General features: G+C 41.7%; 3 protein-coding genes and 1 non-coding gene across 13 annotated transcripts in view; 1 reads left to right on the top strand and 3 right to left on the bottom strand.

Moving 5' to 3' along the window:
• LOC123986627 overlaps positions 1-1,780 on the bottom strand; it is a 5,864-nt gene extending 4,084 nt beyond the window's left edge. Inside the window, exons 1-3 of one of the 4 annotated variants that reach the window (XM_046074987.1) lie at positions 1,666-1,759; positions 1,242-1,302; positions 14-621 (exon numbers count right to left, since the gene is read on the bottom strand). In XM_046074987.1, the coding sequence (XP_045930943.1) occupies positions 14-581 (568 nt within the window). In that variant the 5' untranslated portion in view covers positions 582-621; positions 1,242-1,302; positions 1,666-1,759. The other 3 variants (XM_046074989.1, XM_046074988.1, XM_046074990.1) reach the window with 3 other exon arrangements.
• spred3 (sprouty related EVH1 domain containing 3) lies at positions 1,290-11,417 on the top strand. Of its 7 annotated transcripts, none has more exons than XM_046074992.1 (8): positions 1,290-1,445; positions 1,967-2,055; positions 2,667-2,711; positions 5,885-6,050; positions 6,216-6,384; positions 6,490-6,551; positions 6,679-6,837; positions 7,247-11,417. In XM_046074992.1, the coding sequence occupies exons 1-8, from the start codon at positions 1,437-1,439 to the stop codon at positions 8,249-8,251; spliced, it is 1,704 nt and encodes a 567-aa protein (XP_045930948.1). In that variant the 5' UTR covers positions 1,290-1,436; the 3' UTR covers positions 8,252-11,417. The 7 variants fall into 7 exon arrangements, with proteins under 7 accessions (XP_045930948.1, XP_045930947.1, XP_045930949.1 ...); XM_046074991.1 differs by having other exon boundaries at positions 1,290-1,864; XM_046074994.1 differs by lacking the exon at positions 1,290-1,445 and adding an exon at positions 2,796-2,965 and having other exon boundaries at positions 1,965-2,055.
• Positions 2,880-2,951, bottom strand: trnap-agg. The gene has a single exon. It is a non-coding gene; the product is annotated as a tRNA-Pro (tRNA).
• A 278-nt stretch (positions 11,418-11,695) lies between the features above and the next one.
• dhx34 (DEAH (Asp-Glu-Ala-His) box polypeptide 34) lies at positions 11,696-20,709 on the bottom strand. Its single transcript, XM_046074983.1, has 16 exons — positions 19,776-20,709; positions 18,828-19,139; positions 18,471-18,725; positions 18,263-18,365; positions 17,810-18,027; positions 17,540-17,714; positions 17,105-17,298; positions 16,826-16,927; positions 16,471-16,734; positions 16,058-16,231; positions 15,843-15,948; positions 14,747-14,853; positions 13,713-13,979; positions 13,044-13,235; positions 12,074-12,215; positions 11,696-11,903 (listed from the first exon to the last, which is right to left on the bottom strand). Exons 1-16 carry the CDS (start codon positions 20,520-20,522, stop codon positions 11,761-11,763), a joined length of 3,501 nt encoding a protein of 1,166 aa, XP_045930939.1. The 5' UTR covers positions 20,523-20,709; the 3' UTR covers positions 11,696-11,760.
• Between the last annotated feature and the right edge of the window lie 124 nt (positions 20,710-20,833).

Raw genomic sequence — 20,833 nt, 5'->3', positions numbered from 1 at the left:
ACTGGTGCTGAATGTCTTGACTGCTGCTGGCTTACTTTTTCAGGTACATCCTGAAATTGCTGTAAGATGTCTGACCTCAGAGCATCAAATTTTCCTGCAGTTACTTTCCCACCACAGTATGGTCCAGTGCTTGGTTTTGCAGGTGTAGCCCGTTGGAGCATTGGTTTTGGAGTACAGGTCTTTTTGTCCTTAGGTTGTGCAGGAGATGTGTGTTGTTCAGTCACTCTCACAGCTGAGGCCAGATTTGGGATATGCTTTACTGGCTCAGCATCCTGTGAACTGCTTACAGTCTTGTGAATTATTTGTTTTCTGTTTTGAGGGGCATCAACTGCAGGAGCTTGAAGCATCCTTGTGAGCATTGCTTCATTACCATTACTGGGTTCCATTTGACAAGTAATAAGTTGAGTAGGGCCTTGTCCTGGACAAGTGTCGGCAGTGTTTGAGAGGTTTCCAGTTGAAGCATTTACTTCACCATGGTTAAAGTCAGTTGCCTCGTTGGTTGCTGCTTCTTTTGTTGCTGCTTCTTTTGCATTCCCGTTTTTTATGTCATTGTTGAATGGATGCTGATCTTTGTGTTTCATCTTTTTTGACCTAGAATATCCATCCTTTTATTCCATTTTCCTGCAAAATATTTGTTGTGTTTTATCAAGGTTAAGCCTGGTAATATTCTATAATTTTCTTATTGTCAACAAATCCAGTGAAAAGGCCAAAACCACCACTGAACTGACTACTAACAAGTTCGGTTTGTGTAGCTAAAGCTGTTGTTGATTAGTGAACCTTTAAAAATAATAATAAAGAAGTCATCTTTCTAGTTAAAGATGGGCTAAACAAATAAATAATTAACACTGTTGGTTTTGGTACTTTCATGGTAGTCCTATTTGTGGACAATAAGAAAAATAAAAAATAACAGCAAAGGCGATGCAAGGAGAGACACTTTTCATGTTTTGTGGTTTTGTAAAGACCACTTGATGCACATTATTTTATCTCTGCTAAACAGTTTTTAATCTAGCTAGTTGTATATGTGGGTGCTAAATTTCCAGAATTATAAGCAGTGTATGATTCCAACATGTCATATAATATTCTGGGCTAGAACAGTACAGTTTGTCCAAAATCAGAGAGGAAAATAAGGTTACAGAACATGACAATTTAAGTTAACAGATAACAGACATTCTTAAAAAGGGGTTGGGGGAATACTGTGTCAAATTACATATTGGATATATTGTAAATTTTGATTTTGTTACCTGCCACTGAAACTCCCGAAGTGCTTAAGGGAACGTCAGAAAAATAAGGGTTTCTGCTTAGCTTAACACAAACATTCGTTAATGTTACCTTCGTGTTTCCCAGTCATTTTAGAGTAACATTACCATTAGACATTTATTCTGCTCGCTTGCTACCTTTAAAAGAGAAACGTTGTTACATGGTGTAGCTACAGAAACATGCACCACGTATGTTGACTTATTGATTAATTAACGGTAACTAAAGTTGAGGAATGTAGGCTAACGTTAGCTTGCGTTAGTTGTAACGGTTGCCTACAACCGTTTGCAACAAAAAAAAAAATGTCGACATTCAAGCTACATTAATTTGACGTAACGTTATAATTAGCTCACTAAAAGGTTGAGGTCAGATTATTTAGTTTTACAAGTTGAGTTGTTTAAGCAAACTAACCGTTGTGGTCAGCGACGGTGTGCATTGACATTTATCAGATTAACAGACAAATTGTTTTGACAAACGAATTTGTGAGCGAACGTGAATTTCTACCATAACGAGACATCCGTGTTGCTGATGTTTAGCTGCCGCATCAAATGTTTATTGTTGTTTATGTTTATCATATCAGTTGATTTTTATGTCTAAGTTAGCCTACAAGGTTAGCTAATGGGTGCCGCATTATTACCATATCTTGTTAATAAATTAGTTAATATTGCATACTCCTAAATAGATTAATCAAATATCCTCAATTAACAAACAGAAATCCTGGGGAAGTTTGAAACGTTTCTGGGTGTCTGGAAATAGAATAAAGCTGCCATGTTCATTCTTCTGTCTGCAAAAGGTAATAGGGTAAGTAACAAACACAAAGAAACAGAGGGCCGGAGGTGGTTGTGGAACTGCAGTGAATGAAAATATGTGACCTTCAGCGTAGGGTATATCTAATGGCCTAACGTTATATCATAACAGCTGTCAGTTTGGTCGTCAAGTCTTTCCCCCAATAATTTTCATAATGATATAGTTTTTAAAAAGTGATGGGTCAATTCGATCAATCACTGAAAAATCTTTTTTAATGTCAATTAATTTTTTTGTACACAAAAAAGCAGAACCATAGTAGCCTATACTTTATAAATTATTGTGGACTAGGCTACTGATACCACGAAATATTTTATCATGATTTTATAACTTAAAATTTGGTTGTAGAAATGAAGACAGAACCATCCAAAAGTAGGCTATAGGTGTTTATTTATGTACGATTATGTTAGTAAGGCGCTGTCCATTGTGCTGAAATATAACTACGTAGCCTTACGCCCACAAATTTATGGATGGAGCAGAATGCCTGCCATATGCTTGTAAATGTTAAAGCCATGATAATTAGGCTACCTATGTGACTAATCATAACAGATTCACCAGTGTACTTAATCCACGTAAGGAAAATTGTGTTTTGAAATTGTCACCTGCAGGAAGCTATGGGCATCATCTGGACCGGGATGTGGAGTTTTCCCGATGTAGGCCTGCTATTAATTCAATCGTTGATCATTTTTCATGTGATATGTCGGCAGCATGCGTTATAACATAACATTTTCTACAAGGACATCAGTGAAAAAACACAACAGCACTCAGTCGATCATTGTGACCAGTTCCATATCCGCAAGTTCAAAGAGAGAAGAAAATACGGGCTCGTCCGGGATTTGAACCCGGGACCTCTCGCACCCTAAGCGAGAATCATACCCCTAGACCAACGAGCCATTTGGGGTTTACGGTAAGCAACCTTCTGGCAGAATTGCCTTGTTGGCACCGCTTAACTTATTGTTGAATTTGTTGACTTGTTACTTTAAACTACAGAACTTTTAACCCACTGCGCACCGTAAAATGCCCGTTGCCCCAGTGCTAGCTAACAATTTGTGTTGTAGCCTATGCTTATTGTAGCTTGTAAGCTAGGCTAACGTTACTGTTTACATTTAGCCTACAGAAGATGCCTGCATCAAATTCGTGTAATTCCATAAACCCGGAGATAAATTATGAGTCTAATGTTCACTAAAACATCAGGTTCGTATAAGCTATAAAACCACAAAGTCACATAAAGTAACTTATAGCCTACTTAGAGATTCTATACAGTTTACCAGAGACACGGTGCTATTTTCAAATATGGGGTGGTAATTTCACAAATAAATAAGAATCAAACTAAACGTGTTTTTAAAGTTTGAAGATGTCGTTTCTTAATATAGAGAGGTATTGCTGTCCATGGTGCTGAAACCTCTGTCGCTGCAAGCACCAACGCGAGGATCCTATAGGACACTGAAACTTTGTGTTTTTTTCCTTCTAATGACGGACAACTACATAATATAGCCTATAGCAATACAACAAGCCAGGCGTGTGCTTGTGTAATTTAAAAACACAACGGGCAAATCTAATTTTATTTTACCCGTAGGCCTATTTAATGTTTGCTGTAGCCTATATAATTTGTGTAGCCAATCAACCGGAGGTCATTGACGGTTTACCAAGCTTTTCATTTGACCACCCACGTCACTTCATGTAGCTCTCAGCAACTCAGTGCTCAGTTTCAATCATTTAAAACCTCACGGTTACACCGACAAAGTGTCATTATATATATGACACTATAGCCCATCTAACGCCACGATGCTGTCAATGATTAGTGTGGATGTGTTGGCACAGGGCAGGTAGAGCGAGAAAGAGAATAAGCGAGGGAGTGATTTGGAGCGAGCGAGAGAGAGAGAGAGAGAGAGAGAGAGTGAGAAGGAGGGAGGGAAGGAGAGAGGGAGGAAGGGAGGGAGAGAGAGGGAGGATGCTGCCAGCGGAAAATGGCTGCTGCAACCTCAAGCCTATCCTGATACACCGAAACGACATCAAGGTGGAGAGAGAGAGCGAGAGCAAGGGAGAGAGGAAGAGAGCGAAAGATTAGGAAAATGAGAGCAGATAGAGAGAGAATGTGAGTGAGTCTGTGAGTGTTTCCTGAAAGGAGGATAAAAAGAGAGAGAGAGGAGACCCTGGGGTGGGCTGCTGCAAGCGGCGGGCAACACCGAGCCATGGAGGGCGAGTAAGTCCTTACATTTTCATTTTTAACATTGCACATAATATATTAAGCCTTTCGCCAAAACAGATAGAAAGAACGCCACCGCCATCAGTGTTACACCAACCCAGCACCATGCACTATCACAATCGGTGCTCTACAATTTAGCAGGCTGCCGAGAATAAAAACACCATTACGTAGTCTTGAATCAACAGCATACACCCCATTTCCGATATATCCATGCCAATATGTCATAAATGTTAAGCCACCTAGGCTACATGTGGAAGTATGCTTTTAGACGACTGGCACACAATCTACACGCACAAAACTAAAAAATAAGAATGAAAACACATTAAATAACAGAAGCTATGCAATAATTCGCAACTAAATGCGTGGTTAGCGACTGGTAAAAACAGTCACGAAATCAGTCAATGTGTAAAATGTATGGGGGGAAAAAAGGCGAAATATGGCGAGTTTGGGGCCAACATCGCGTCATTCAAGACATGGCTACAGTAAAACGAGGGAGGGATGGAGGCGTTGTGATTTTTATCAACGTGTCTCGGGGTTTCATTATGATTTTTTAAAGCCAAACTTTATGAATGAAATGTGATTTTTTTTTCTCTCGCTCGCTCTCCCTCATCCTCACCCCTCCTCTCCTCCTTCCCTTTTCCAATCGGCCCCCTCCCCCATCTCTCGTTTCCTCTCCCATCCTCTCACCCACTCGTTCCTTTTCCTTCTCTTTTTCACACGCGATTGCATTGTATTTAGGCCTAATAACATTTCCGGCGAAATGTATAACACACAGTGCGATGTCGAATCCAGCCTTGCTCTATCCCATTCATAAAAAATATAACATAATATCGGGGTTTGTTAATGAGTGCGTGCAGCAGGGGCGGAATGGAGAAAAGAAGCGTCTGGGAAAATAATTGCAACAATTAAAATTCAGTGTGATTTAAAAATAACGCGACTGTGCATGCATTACATGCACATGTCGAACTGCGGTGTTGAATTATTCAGCCGATTGGCGAGGGCAGAGCTTATTTTTGCAAGAATGCCGGGGCCTCTGATGGCGAATGGGTGCGTTCATTGATACATCTATGTGGGAAATACTCATTCTTCCTCCCTCCTCCCATTTGGCCATTCTCTCCTCCTCACCGCTGACTTTCTTTCTATCCATTTGCGCTGTACTTCCTTTATTGTCAGATAGCCTACGGTCAGTTGCACGCTGACACATCCCAATTCTCATGTTTAAATAACGCCAGGCCAGACCTATCCAAATATTTTGTATAGGCTATTTGTTTACCGTCATCACACGCTAATTAAAAGTAAGATTTCACTTAATCACGTGGCCACTGATTATTACAAACTGCCTTTACTGTTACTCTATGATATGCCTTTGAGTTGCTACTGAAGCTGTCAATTCTGTCTTCTTTGTGTGAATTTTATCATGCAGTCTTACTTCAACAGAGCTGAAAAGAGTTGCCTTAGCAAATCATTACAATGGAATTTGTACAGCATTTTTGTATTATGGAAGTTGATCCAGACTTTTTTCAACTGAATGTTTGCGCGTATTTGTGTGTGTGTCAGTGTATTTCATTGTGTTGTTTAATCAGCCTGGGCCTCTGCTTACTCTCTTGGCTTCCCTGACAGTGTGCGTGTTCGTGCAGTGGTGATGACACGTGATGACTCCAGTGGCGGTTGGGTGCCCCTTGGAGGTGGCGGCCTCAGTCATGTGGTCATATGTAAGGGGCGGAGTCATGACGGCAGGGGGAGGAGAGAATACATCATACGTGGAGAACGGCTGCGAGATCGAGCAGTGAGTGTGTGCGTGTGTTATGGCTGTCTTTGGTGCCACGTTGCTCCTCAGCACCACCTAAAGACTGTAGATTCATGTTATGTGAGGGCATGATTTGAGTAGGGGATGCATCTTGATTGGTTAACTAACTTCTTATGTTGCCGGCATTGCTATGTTTGTCTTCAGCCAGTGTTGGAGTGTGCAGTGCAAAGAGGGTTAGTGTACAACAAGGTGAACCCCATCTTCCATCACTGGCGAGTAGAGGATCGAAAGTTTGGCCTTACGTTCCAGAGTCCTGCCGATGCCATCTCTTTTGAGAAAGGGCTGCAGACCGTCATAGACAAGCTTGACAGAGGTACAGATACAAGAGTCACATAAAAGCTGATGTCATTAGTTGTGTTTGAATTAGCTTTAGAAAGTCTCTAGCAAAGCCTAAATCCTCTCTTTTCATGTCATCAAGGCTCTGACTCGCCCTCGTCCTCCACACCAGAGGAAGCAGACACGGAGGATGACGGACAAGCTGTGAGTACCTGAGCAGTTTGTTGTTTGACCATTTATTTTGTAAAAAAGGGCTCGTTTACACTGCCACTGGACCCCAGTGCAGTTATTAATGTTTTTGACTTGTGGGATGACATGCAGCCTCTGCCAGTCCCATACAGGAAGTGAGTCGTCATCCAACAGCCGAAAGGAGATGCTTCCCAAACCCATCACCATAGTGACAAGCGAGTCGTCTTCTACCTGCTTCGTGCGGCCGGAAGAGTTTAGTTTTGGTTCCAGCCATGCCGTCACCACTCAGACACCGGCTCAGGTAGCACAACACCTTGTGCTCTAAGTCTGTCATTGGTACCTCAGTGTCAACAAATTGCTCAAAGGAACAGACAGAAGTTGATTTACTGTAAAAGGGTAGTTCTTAAAGAGTGGCCTGGGAACCACTTTGTGTCCCATTTAAAATGTATTATTATTAGACACTAGAGCAATGAACAAAACATGGAGGTTGACTGGTTGATTTTAATCCACCCTTAAGTCCACACCTGCGCATTTATTTAAAGTACAAACAAAACGACCCACTGATATAACATAGAACTAAATCTTGTCAAATCTGGGATTCTAGATTACCTGTATACCTATTTGAGATATCCTAGAGATGAAAACCTGTAACTGCAACTTCAGTACACACTGTTCCTACCTGACTTTGTAATCCTGTACCCTCTCCACAGATCCACACCAGGCCAGGACAGCACCAGCTCTCACAAATGACACCTGTGTTGAATCCCCCAGCGCCCCCGCCCCCACCTCCTGCTCCACCTACTCCTCCTGTGGGTCCCCCGCCCTCATCTCCTCTGTCACCCCTCTCACCCACCATTTCTCTGCTGGAGGAGGGTGACCTGCACAGTGTGGACCCTTGCAAAGACCTGTGGGGTTCTCGAGGTTATGAGGACTACCGACGGGCGGGGGCCACCAGGACTATGGTCGGGGGGCTGACCGGGGGTGTGGTTGTCAGTGGTGGAGGGAGTCTGCAGGACAAGTCAGAGCTGTGCGTGGTTCGCTTCGAGAAGGAGCTGGCAGGAGTGGGGACGGCAGGCTGTGAAGTGACAGTAAGCCTGGACAGTAAAGCCTCCCAGCGTCTGTCCTCGTCATCGCCCACCTGTATGTCCATGCCCAACGCTGTGTCAGGCATGTCCTCAGGTGCTGGCTCACCCCAGGAGACGGGCAAAGGCTCGCCTTCTCCCTGCTGCATCCACACCTCACTGGCCACGCCCCGGTCGCGGACTCGTAAGAGAGGAGGAGGGGCCAGCAGCAGTGGCGACCCCGGGGTTATCTCCCCCGACGACGATAGCCCTTGTCCTCAGGCTTCGTCGTCATGCTCTTCTCGCTGTGTGTACTGCCGCTCTGTTTTCAGCGCTTCGGAGAACGGGCGGGGCCGCTGCAGAGATGCCCCAGACCCAGCCCTGCACTGCCTGCGCCAGTGGACCTGTGTGTGGTGTGCTGAGAGTCTACTCTACCACTGCATGTCGGACTCTGAGGGAGAGTTCTGGGAGCCTTGCTCCTGTGATGACTCGATGGGGGGCCACCCGCACCCCCTCTGCTGTGCCCGCTGGTTGGCCCTCTTGGCCCTGTCGCTCTTCGTACCCTGCATGTGCTGCTACGTGCCTTTGCGCGCCTGCCTGCGGTGTGGGGAGAGGTGTGGCTGCTGTGGGGGTAAGCACAAGGCTGTCCGATGAGGCCAGGCTAGCGGGTGGGAGGGGTTCCCTGTACCGAGGAGGTTTGGGTGTTGAGAGGAGAGAGCACCTGCTGGGACGTACGAGGTGGAGCTTCAGGCGGAACAGTGCTCTCAGTAGACCCAGACCTCTGACGTGGCCCTCCAAAGCCCCATGGCCTTCCGCTGCATTCTGCTCTCTCTTTTCAACCTGGGGCCTTCCTCACTGGTCCATGCCCGTTAAAGGTGCACTGCACTCAGACCAGGCTCTGTTGGAGTCATCTGAAGCCTTCATAGTGGATTTAATGAGGGTTGGCTGAGAGTTAGCGGTCAGAGACTTTATCACAGGAAGAGAGTGGTAGAGGCAACGATGATGTGTACACTGTTTCAAATGTCTGTTTGTTTGTTTTTTTATTTAGAAAGAAAAACACAAAAAGTAAATATGTTTATATATATGATTGTTATAATTTTAATTGGTATATTTTATTAAATGTAAAACATATTGACAGAATCCCCCAATGGCACACACTATCACGTATTCACAAACATGAGACCTTGGGGAAGTTATTTGTTTAATGTTGGCCTGTTTATCCGTCAGATGAACAGATGTCACCCTTTACCTCTAATTTTACCTCAGATGTTACTCAAACCCTGGGTAAGAAATGAAAAAATAGGAGGGGGCGAGCATGAGTGAGTCTCCAAGAAAGCATGAGCATCTGAGAACACTGGTGTTGTCTTTTGGTCAAAGGAGTAAACCCCAGTGGAAAATGCAAAGGAACAATTATTGTTAAGGGAAGTTGCAATGACAAACACAAAGACTTAAAAGTCATAATGTGATTCATTATGGTCCTTTGTAACCAAACACAAGGTTAATTTTGTTTTTTGAAAAAAAAAAAAAATCAAGAATGTGTGTCGAACATTAAACACCCTCACATATTTTTCATCTTTCCATGTATTTTCAATATTAATCATAGAAAACATCACATCTCACCACTGTACTTGTTGAATCAGTCAAGGTGCTTACAACTGAGGCCTCTGAGTGAGTCTATTCTACCTAATGTACACAATGACCGTACATTCTGAACCCCAAAGAAAAACAAAACAGCACCCCATGCTAACCAATCTGTAGATGTGTCTAGGCCTTTGAATGAGACGCCACCAAAAAAAATTAAGTGCAATGAACAATGTAATGAAAGAGTATTTTTGTACCAGTTGCTACCAGACGTTAGGAAAAACTAAACGGAAATTGAAAAGTGTTGGAACTGAATACTGTAGTGTGTTATTGTGTTCGATATCAAGCAGAAAAGATAAATAGGAACACAAACTTGTCTGAGAGCAGCAGCAGGTAGTGCACAGGTGTGACATTTCAACATGTGTGCTGTAGACTGTTGACCCTGTGATAAGAAAAGAGACACATTAACTTGAAAATGAATGGCATTAGGTCTTTGTTTGGGCACAGTGGCAGATGTGTTTGCTGAATGTTGCTTTAAGTATGAAGTTAAAAAGCTGCTATTTTAACTCCTGTCCTAACCCTATTAAAACTTTCCCGCTGCATCTTAGCAATTGATGAGGTGTGTGGCAGAGTCAAACAATCCTTCTGCCCAAGGTGCTGAGGATGCTAGACTGTGGGAGTAAGGTTTTTTGTACATTTACAGCTGGTCTTGAAGATAAATTCACCCCAAGACATTTTTAAAAATGCTTCCGGTGATGTACCTTGCATTTCTGTGTCTATTTTGCTGATTGGTTGTATATTTTTCTACATTCAGTTACTAAGTGGCCATGGGTAGATTAAAAGCTATTTCCATCACAGCTCCAACAGATTTTGTTAACATAATGTTAAATCAAAAAATCTTGGTATATCAACATAAACAAGTTTTTTGTGCAAGTCCCTCAGAATCGAAGAGCAAGGGCCTTTTATGCAACCTCCAGGTTACATCAGTGTATTAACAATAATGCAAGTTATATATATTATCAAAGAGGTAGACAATAGTAACTAAATTTGCCTTTTACATTAGGATTGCTTTATTTGTTGACTGAAACCTGAGGCTGTAATATTCCAATCACCGTTATTATTGGATTCAAATCGTAAAGCAAGGTAGATGGTATGTAGGGTGAGTAAAAACGGGAACACTGAAGAATAAATGACAACAAATAATGTCAAAATAACACTTGAAATGCTCTGAACATCATAGAATGATGACATCCTAACAGTGTAAGAGAATTTGTGGGGAGATTTGTCTTTTAAAACCAGTGGCATTTTCCTTTAAAAAATGCTATATAAGGAAACACTGACTAGTTTTACTACAGTGTCATGTCTCAAATGGAGGTTCACCTGATAGACCTTGAATTATGGCAGAATGAACCATTCAGAAGCTTCACCAGATTATTTACATTTTAGGTTTAGCCAAGAACTTTTATCCAAAGTGACTTAAAGTGAGTGAACAGGAAGTAGGGTTCAGAGTCAGGACACATGACTGATGAACACGACCCTTGACCTCTCGTTATGGGGCGGTCGTGTTCATTACTAGGTCAGCCTGCCAACAATGTTGGTCCATTTAGAAGGACAAAAAAAACAAACAAAACACTCTGTCACAGTGACAGGAAACATAACTCAGTCAGTCACAAGACTGGCATTACCTGATCCTAAATTAACCCCCCGCCCCCCCCACACACACACCCACACCCACACACCCACGCCACAATTCTGCAATGCATAGACCTGCACACAGATACACATGTTCACTCAATGGTGCAGATATACAGTACTAGTAAAGCCATTGCACAGTTTGCTACTTCTGGTTCAGATATGGTGTTAAGAGTACAGTACTGACAGTCATGCGATCACAATTGCAGGCCCCATTCTTACATCTTAATAAATGTGCCTTTTGATTTGAGTAATCAATAACTTATGATTTTTAAGTAACTCTGTGTTAAGTACTATTTACTTTATGGGTTCTTGATTTCTGCCAATGTGCATATTTTCAAATGTACGTATTTATTAGTTTCAAAGTAATTAATGAGATATTACCTGTTTATTTATTTATTGAGATATTTATTCTGATTCTTTATTTTTTTGAGACAGGTTTTATCTTCCGTGCTGTCTTACTTCTGACTTTGTGCCAATGTGCTGCTTTGAGGTGTTACATATCGTGGGTTTGTATCATTATTAAACCCTCACTCTATATTTTAAATCAGTGTCTACTTCTCTCTCACATGTGCATGTCATTAACTCACTGTGCCTTTTCCCCAGACACTGTGTGAAAGTTGTACTCCACAATGCTATATAAGGAATTTGAAAGAAAATCTATAAATGTGTTATTTTGTTTGAGCACTGTTTAAATGAATATGTTTAAATTTTGTAACAAATATTTTGCGAGAGTAGTTTTTATGAATGTGGATATCTCCTATTTGAACATAGCTATGCAGAAGGCAACACCAAATAACATTGACCATTAGAGGGATACAAATGTCACATTAAAAAAACAACAACTTTATTCTAGAAACTCAAGTCTTTCCTCGACAGAACAGAAACAGTTACTTGGCAGAATACATGTGCTGCCTTTTATGTTTGAGGATCTCAGTGGAGGTGAGAGTCAGGTCTTCATTACAGACATCACAATGATAAACTCTGGTAAGACTGGACACAGAGGAGGAGCCTGCCTTTCCACATTCTGGCTCTGAAAACCACAACACATAACCCACAATTAGTTTCCTATTATTCAACTCTTTCAACTTATAGAAAAGAAATATCAAGTCGGCTGCTTAATGTGTTAGCTAGTGCATGTGTTAAAGTAATCTAATATTAAAAAATAACTCACAATAAATATCAACAAAAGAAATTCCTGACCTTCCTTCGGCTGCTGTTCTTCTGCTGGCCTGCAGGAGGCCTCGTGCTGCATGCGTTCCAATGGAGTCAGAGGCATGTAGAGGTCACAGTTAGGACAAGTCCAGAAAGTGCGTAAACACTCACTGTAGAGATCCTTTGAGTCCTGCGAAATCATATAATGGAACCACAAGAATCAATTACACTTTTTTTTTTTTTTAAAGTTAGACAAATTTTACAAGGGAGCCTGAATGGTTTAATTCCAAAATTACTTATATTAATTTAAGGGGGAAAAAATCAGTTTGAGAAATTAAATCAATAAGACAGCTAGAACTAGCTAGCATTTAGTAAAGCTTTTTAAAAGGAAGGAGTCTTGTTAGAGAATTAAACTCCTCTGTTTCATTTTGTTTTATCCAATTGTAACCTTTACTTATTCAGGAAATTCACCACATGACACTCTGTTTTACCCTGTGTAAGATCAGCCAGTCTGTTCAGCAGCTCTGTTGGAGCAGTTAAATTCAGTTGTTTAGGTAATGTAGGGCTCTAACATAAGTTATGTGTAGGTAAGAAATTCCATTTTAATGGTGTCTGTATTCATGTGGAGGACGATGAGGTGATAAATAATGTGGGAAGGGACAATACAGTGTACAAACGTCCAAGAATGCTCTGTATGTTAACTGTGACAACGGCTAGATCAATGGCAACAAATAAATACAACCTACAAGGATACAACCATGGTATCTAAGAAAGAGTAAACAGCCACAAAATGCATGTTGTCACTAGCATCACCTTGGAAAATTGAAATTTTATCTTTATTTGATTGTAGGGGTAGATAATGAGGCAGTAATTCAAATAAAATACTGTACCAGTTCACATACATAAACTGGTAAAGTTCACCTGAAGTCTAAAAATACACAATTTTCCACAAAATAAACACGCATGAATGATTTTTCTCGTCTCTTTGCTAGATTTCCACTGTTTCAGACAGACTCACAGCCAGGCAGTTGTAGGTGAAGAAGCTGGTGACACGCAGTCCTCCTTTAATGGGGTCTGGCTTGGCCTCAACTCCTGGAAACAGTGGGTTTAGATCTGGAGCTTTGGTGTGAGACAGCTCAGACTCAGGTTGAGGACCAATGTACAGGTTCTGAGTCTGGAAAGCTGTGAGTCGCCGTAGGCTGTAACTGACCTGGGTGGGAAGGTAAGAAGTACACAGAAAGTACAGACAGAGTATTAAATGAGGTTATATAAAGATGAATGAGCATCTGAGTCACAGAGGGTGTCTAGAAAGTAGAAAAAATACAATACACACAAACATGATATATTCAAGGTTTTAGGCTTGATTTACCTTTTTAAACTCTGTATTTTTACTTTTAATATAAAAACAAGCAATCTTCTTTTTGCATTTACTTATTTACTTTCTGGTGGCATGTCTTTAAAACTTCTTAATTATTTGTTAAATCTCACCTGCAACAAATGGCTGATAGTAACGCTTGTTTTTCAAATTTTGGCCTACTGCTCCTATTTGCAAAAAAAGTTCAAGCCTAAACTAGCCCTAGTCTTACTAATAAAGCAGTGAAAAATCAAAAACATACATTTACCAAAATATGAGGCAACCTTCAAACAACTGTATAATGTAATAACCAGGGCGTCACTGCATTAGTACCTCTGTGTAGAGCAGGAAGCGAACCAGGCCTTCACTCAGCTTCTCCATGACTTTGCGGGACACCCCCTGGCCTGCTGGTCCCCCCATTGTGCTCTGTCCCAGCTGGACCAACAGCAGGCGCTCCCACTCTGCCCTGAGGGTAAGAGCTGTGGACAGCGCCTTCAGGGCCTCCTCTGGCTCCCTCAGCTCTAGCTCCAGCCAGCCGTCTACCACCAGACGCGTACAGTCAGCATTACTGTCCACAGAGTTTGCTACCAGCAGCAGAGCCTAGTGAGCACATGCAGACACACAATACTACGACATGATACGTGAACGGACCAGATGCGGGAATTATGGAAAAGATCATCATACAAGATATGTTTCCATAAATAATAGTGGTTTGTACAGATGGTTTCATGATAATAAATAAATATGTAAACTTGGCTGATTTTACAAAAAATAAAGAATACAAAAATAGGTGTCAAAATCTGACTGACTGAAAAATAAAATCTGGTGGCCTAGAGGTCGATGGTGTCCCAGTTTGCAACCGGCAATTAACAGCATATTTGCATTTTCTATACAATTAACAGCGTATTTGCATTTTCTGCTGTCAACTGTATAACATACTTGTAAAATAGCAAAACTGTTTTTCCAATAGGACTTTTTCTTATACTATATTTTTCCAGCGAAGTTTATGAAATGAATATATATATATTTTAATATGTGGGAAAAAACTTACATAAATAAATACATACAAATACAAAAAAAGCTAATCCCGTAATCGATAGGTTTTATTAAAAGAGTATTACTCTGTGTAGATGTATCAATAATATTGCAATACTGCAACCAGTGAATTCATAATGGGTCACATTATTTGACTCTTTGTCCTACTCCTAGAACTGAGTTAGTAGTCACATCCACCTAAAAACTAAATTACATAGGTTTTCCATCACTATGTCAGGTTACTTTAACATACACAACCTTTAAAAAAAATAAAAAATAAAACATTTTGCGGTTTGTGGTGGGAACAGGGACATCACATATCTGGTACTAACTTGCAGCGCTGGAACCCGCACGCAGTTGGACAAATATGGCTTGTTGGTCTCCAACAGAGTGACGAAGGCTAGAAGCTGGTGTCTGCTGCTGTGCTTCCTATCAGGCCCTGCAGTCCGGAAACAGAGAGACAGATGAGATACGGTAAGAGACATGCACAGTAAGAGTGAAAGTAAGAGACATGAGAAATAAACTAAAAGACTTCATCAGAAGATCAGGAGGCCATGGACTATATGCTACATGGAGCATTTTAGAGGGAATTATTGCCAATACATTTGTTTAACTGCAAAAAAATGAGACCACTGCTGAGAAAAATGGCCACTGTTCTTCATGTGTAGAAAGAGCAGGTAAAAACTGTGTGTTTCCTAGATCTAAAAGTAACTTTTAGATATACACAGTTTTTGTTTAGATTAATAATCTAAGCAGAACCTTAAAAAGATTTAGAAGTTTAAATGTCTCATAATGATGCATAATAAGTTGCCAGTGTTTATCTCCCACTGTAATTTAAAGGTGTGTTTTGTTCTTGGTGATGTATATTACATGATGTGTCATGTTCTGTTAAGGGTGATGTATATTACATTGAACAGTTATGTTGCTAGGGGATGTTGTTGATAATAGTCATTGTGCTTTATACCATCTACGGGCCCTGTGTGGCTCACTGTGCCTTGATGTAAACCATCCTGTACACTTGTTAAGGCTAACTGAATTGTTTCTATACAATATTGTGTTACAATAATGTTTCTTACACTTGTGTTTTTTATGCTTGCTGCAGCACAAATTGCCCACTTGGGAAAAATAATACATTTAATTGAATTGAATTCTTATGAACAGTAAATTTCTACCAATCATGACTTTGTATTGTTGCATGTAAGTGTTTCTCTTGTCATGCTTGGGAGTAACTGGAAATAAGCCTTGTTATTTTTTGTGTTATCTTTCTACTGCAGTTATTACCTTTAAATAAAATAAGTGAATCAAACACAGCACCGGAGAGAAAAAGATTTTACAATAGGCACATTTTTAAAATATATTTAAGGCAAATTATAACATAAATAGCAAATTGTAGTACTTTTAGGAGAAGAAGAAGTTACAGAGGTTTACCTATTTCTCTGGTGTCATCCTCAGGCACTTGTAACACTTCTGGGTCACTGGCAAACACGCTGGTTGGGTGGATCACCACTCCCTGCTTGTTCCTTGTGTGAAACACCTATAAAAAGTGGAAGTGGAATATTTCTGCATATGTAATTTTCACTATTGAAAAAATTGTTTTTCCCCATCATTAAAACATATAAACTGAGGTGGATGCAGTAGGAAACCTGTTCAGAGTCCTTGCGGGTAGAGTTGTGTTCATCAGGGAGTGCCAACTGAGGGTAGAGGCCTCTGCAAAGCAGCAGCTTGAGCAAAGCCTGCTGGCGGGAGGACATGTCCTGACTGACGCCGACTGCCTCCTGCAGCTCCGACACGTTGTGACGCAACTTGAACTTCACCTCCTGTTACAGACATAACAGCAGCATACGGAGATCACTCAGAGTATAACTGACTCAATCATACACAAAGATACAAATGTATCCACCTCTGAAAAGATGACTAGCATTGATACCATTTACGCTGCCCCTTTTCCCTTTATACAAAGACAATATCCTTCAACCGTCTTGTTGTCAATTTTACCAGCTGACTGTTGCCAGAACCCAAGAACTTCCCTAAAGGACTTTCTGCAAACTCAGTTCACCTGTATGTCCATGTTCTGTCCTGATCGCTCCTTGTCCTTCTTGGCTCTGCCTGCTTGCTCTGTGTCTGATCCTGATGAGAACTCTCCATCCTGGTCCTCGTCCAGCCTCAGGACTTTACGCCTGCTGCCCTCCTGCTGCTCATGATCTCTCTTCAGCTGATGCAGCTTCCTCCTCTCCGTCAGCCTCTCCCTACGCTGCCTGCGGTCACTATCAGAGGGAGCACTGTACTCTGATTCCAGCAGGCCGTGGCTCCTCAGCAAGTCCTGTTAACCGGAGAGGAAGCTCATATTGTGAAATTTTTGTTGACACATAAAAAAACTTTTTTTAATGTGTGAACTACTGTCAGTAACCTGCCTTAAACTGTCTGCGTAGGTTGACCATTTCATATAGTCGCTGCTCCTCCAGGCCTCTCCTTCTGCACCACTTCCTTGAGCCACTACCTCTCTCTCCCTTCATCTGTTTTAGATTAGGTTAGATTAGATTCAACTTTATTGTCATTATGCAGAGTGTCGGTACCGAGCTCAAAGATGAACAAGTTTATGTACAATGAAGACCATCTTACAGCCCAAATGTTACAGTGTTGAATCTGTTTATATTACATAGCCACAGTCACATAATGTTTTTCTTACTGACCTCCACCCAGGCATTGAAGGTGTTGAGCAGGGTGAAGGGGTCTCCCTGGTTGCTGTGCAGGGGCTGCCGGGCAGTGGCACAGTCTGGGTTGTGCTGGGAGCTGCGCAGGAAAGGTGACTGAACACTGAGGGCTGCTGCCACTGTCAACACAGGCTCCACCAGGTTAAATAAAGAGCCCAGCACCAGCATCTTCCCTAAAGGAACACAAACACAGAAACACTTACCTAACTCTAACTGCTACTGGATGTGTTGCACTTTTAAACTTGCAAAATTAATTGTGATATTTTGTATAATTACTTCAAGTGAAAGTATGCTACTTAAACTCTATTCAACCATTTAACACAGTATTATATTTTGTTGTCAGCTTATAAAAATGGTTAAGAAACAAAAAAATAAACAAATGATATGATATGGGTTTGGTGAAGGGAATCTTACCTATGACCACATCAACAGGCAGTTGTGCCAGCAAACTACCAATTGAGGTCAGTTCACCGCGCCTGTCTAGCGCTCCCTGCTCTTTCAGATAAGTAACTGCGGTCTGGATACTAGCAGCTGGAGGTGGATCAATGAAGACAAAAGACATTGGATCTCCAAGACACATGCTTTTCATCTGCAGGAACAAAATGGCATAAATAAGGTATAATTTAACTATGGAAATTGAAAAAAATAAGATTTGCTTTCCTGCTTTCTATGGGATGTTTTTACCTGAAGAACGAGGGAGTCCAGGGCTACTCTGTGGATTTCAGGCACAGGATAAGGTGCAAAGGCATCGTAGTCAGACTCAGCATACAGGCGGTAACACACTCCCGGACCTGTACGACCGGCTCGACCTTTCCTCTGCTCAGAGCTGGCTCGGCTGATCCAGAACTCCTGCAGACGTTGCATCTTGGCTTTAGGATCAAAACTCATTTCCTTTACCTTTCCTATAAAAGAATAAATAACGAAACCACAATCACTGTACTATTTAAATTAAAGCTAGAAAAAAAACACCTTTCCCCTAAAAATTCAGCATGACAGATCTGGTATCTTTTGAACCTTTGGGATCCAAACTAATTTTGAACAAAGTTTGGACGCACAACATTAAGTTTTTAAGAATGGACTCGTTGTTAGGTCCAGCAATTAAAAATAAAAGAATCCACAGCTACAAATGTTCCATACCTGAGTCTACAACAAAGCGCACCCCATCTATTGTAACTGAGGTCTCAGCAATATTGGTAGAGATGATACACTTTCTCACCCCAGGAGGAGCAATGTCAAACACCTGAAGAAAAACACAATGACAGAGAATGAAAATTGATAAACCACAGCTAACATATCAGTTTCAAATATTATATGTCCCTTCTTATCCAAACAAAGCGGGCTGTGCCTTATCCTGCTGGGCCAGCGAGAGGGTGCTGTGCAGAGGTAAGACTATCCAGCGTTTTGTGTGTGTGGCATAAATCTGGCAGGCCTCCTGGATGGTGGAGATCTCCGCAACACCGCTAAGGAAGAGTAGCAGGTCGCCACGCTCTTCTGTAGGGTAACGCTGATCAATGCCCTGCAGGACGCGCAGGTATGGTCTCGGATCCAGTTTCTCTGAACGTGAGGGTTGCTCCTCTGGTGGAATGGGCTGGTATATCACCTTAGTACAGGAAACAAAGAAAAAACATTGGCTCAAACAAGTTAACAAATTCTCAAACTGAGAAAATACAGCTAAATAATACTGCTGCTATCTTCTGCTTACCTGTATAGGAAACAGCCTGCCTGGTACCTGCAGCACTGGAGCACTACTGAAATAGTCAGAGAATAGTTTGATGTTAATGGTGGCTGACATGAGGATGAGACGTAGGTCTGGGCGGTCAGCCACCAGAGAGCGCAGGACCCCAAGAAGGAAGTCACAGTGGAGGTGTCTCTCATGGACCTCGTCCACAATCACCACTTCATACTGAGCCAGCGTCCTGTCCTGCTGGATCTGTCGGAGAAGCAGCCCCTCAGTCAGGAACAGCAGTTTGGTAGCCGTGGTCCGGGTGGTCTCAAAGCGGATCTGGTACCCCACCTGAAGAACATGACTGCATATTGTGAGCTCTAATGCATTTAAAATCAGTGCTGCAAACATATTAAGAAGATATATTTGACTAAATCTGCTAATGACGATTTCTATTTTCTATTACTTTACACATATTATAATTTATGTGATATTCTTGCTATAGCCTATTAATTAACACATTACTAGAGTTCAAGTGATATATTCTTAATTGGCTGCTTATTTGTTTAGTCTGACCACCAGCCCAAAAACAAAAACAACAAATTCAATTTATAATGACAACAAAATATATTTACAATTTCTAGTCACTCAACTATGGATTGATCTGATCACTTTATAATTATTAGCTGCTGGAATTCATCCAAGAGGCTTCATTAGTTGTTATGACTGACTGGGAACCCCACACAGGTTAAAATGCTTCGGCCTCCCCACCAGTGAACAGAACTGATGTGAAGTCTCTTGGATAAACACAAAACTCTCTTCAGTTCAGTTGTCTTTTACTGAGTACTTCTAGATGCCTCATGTGTTGGATGGATGTTTATAGACAGGTCAACAAATTATTATTTTTTTAAACGTGCTTGACTAGTCTATGGTGTAGCCGGTGCTTTGATGCAGGTAAAAACCTCTATTTAATCGTCCATGACAAACCTTTGATCCGTACTCATTGAGACTCTCAAAGCTGACCCTCTTTGCGAGGGATGTACAGGCAATACGTCGAGGCTGAGTGCAGGCTACGTTGTTGAAGCCAGCTGAAAGAAGATACTGAGGTACTTGGGTGGATTTCCCACAGCCTGTGTCACCTGCGACCACAACTACAGGGTGAAGTCGCACCAGCTCCATTATCCTGTCTCGGTACTGGAAGATGGGCAAGCTCTTCTGATCCCGGCGAAGCTTGGCCAGTTTGACAAAACTCTGTCTCTGGCTGAAGTCCAGGAAATGAAGGAGAGCCAGGCGGCAGTCCGAGATCTCCTGACTGCCTGGACCTGAGGATCTCGGTCTGCTTCTGTGCTCTGACTTTCCCAGGCGCTCCTCGATATCCCTGGTGCACACAGATACATTAATCCGGTAGCGAGCATCATACTCCTTAGGAAGGCCTAGGTCTGCTTTTCCAGTGCCACTCTTTCTCCTGTCTTTCCCTTCATCTCTGTCCTCTTGTCGACTGGCTCCCGACCCAGACATGTCCCTCTTTGTTTTAAACCTCTGGAAGCGGTCAAAGAAAGCCCAGAACTCTTTGTGCTCTTGTCTGCCAGCCTGGATGTAGTCATGCTGGCGGAAAAATATCTCGTCCAGTTGGGCTCGACACTGCGGGCTGTCCCAGTCCCAACTCCGGCTGTCTCTCCTCCTGTCTGAATCCATATTCACTGTAAGTTTCGTTCGCCTCCACCAATCAATCATTACTCACAAACGAAATCCACATGTTTTACAGGTTTACAGAAATGTAGCAGTTTAATAAACCGGACGGTTTCCTCTAAATTTAATAAACTAACTTAATATATTACGACTGTAGAACAAGAATAACAGATGAATAAAAAGCAGACGACTATATTGCGGAGAAGGGGGAACAATAACACGACGGTACCGTTTCCGCTCCGTTCTTTAAAATCTTCCGATAAGGGGCATAAAAGTGTACATTCGTATTTGTTCCGGGGTTGAAAAAACAATGATGTTAGAAAAAATGTTGTTCTTTTTTTCAGTCATCATCCGTA

This window comes from Micropterus dolomieu, linkage group LG17 (assembly GCF_021292245.1).
Source record: "Micropterus dolomieu isolate WLL.071019.BEF.003 ecotype Adirondacks linkage group LG17, ASM2129224v1, whole genome shotgun sequence".
In the NCBI taxonomy this organism is placed as follows: domain Eukaryota; kingdom Metazoa; phylum Chordata; class Actinopteri; order Centrarchiformes; family Centrarchidae; genus Micropterus; species Micropterus dolomieu.
The sequence above is the reverse complement of the archived record's forward strand: the minus strand, read 5'-3'. Positions and strand labels throughout refer to the sequence as shown.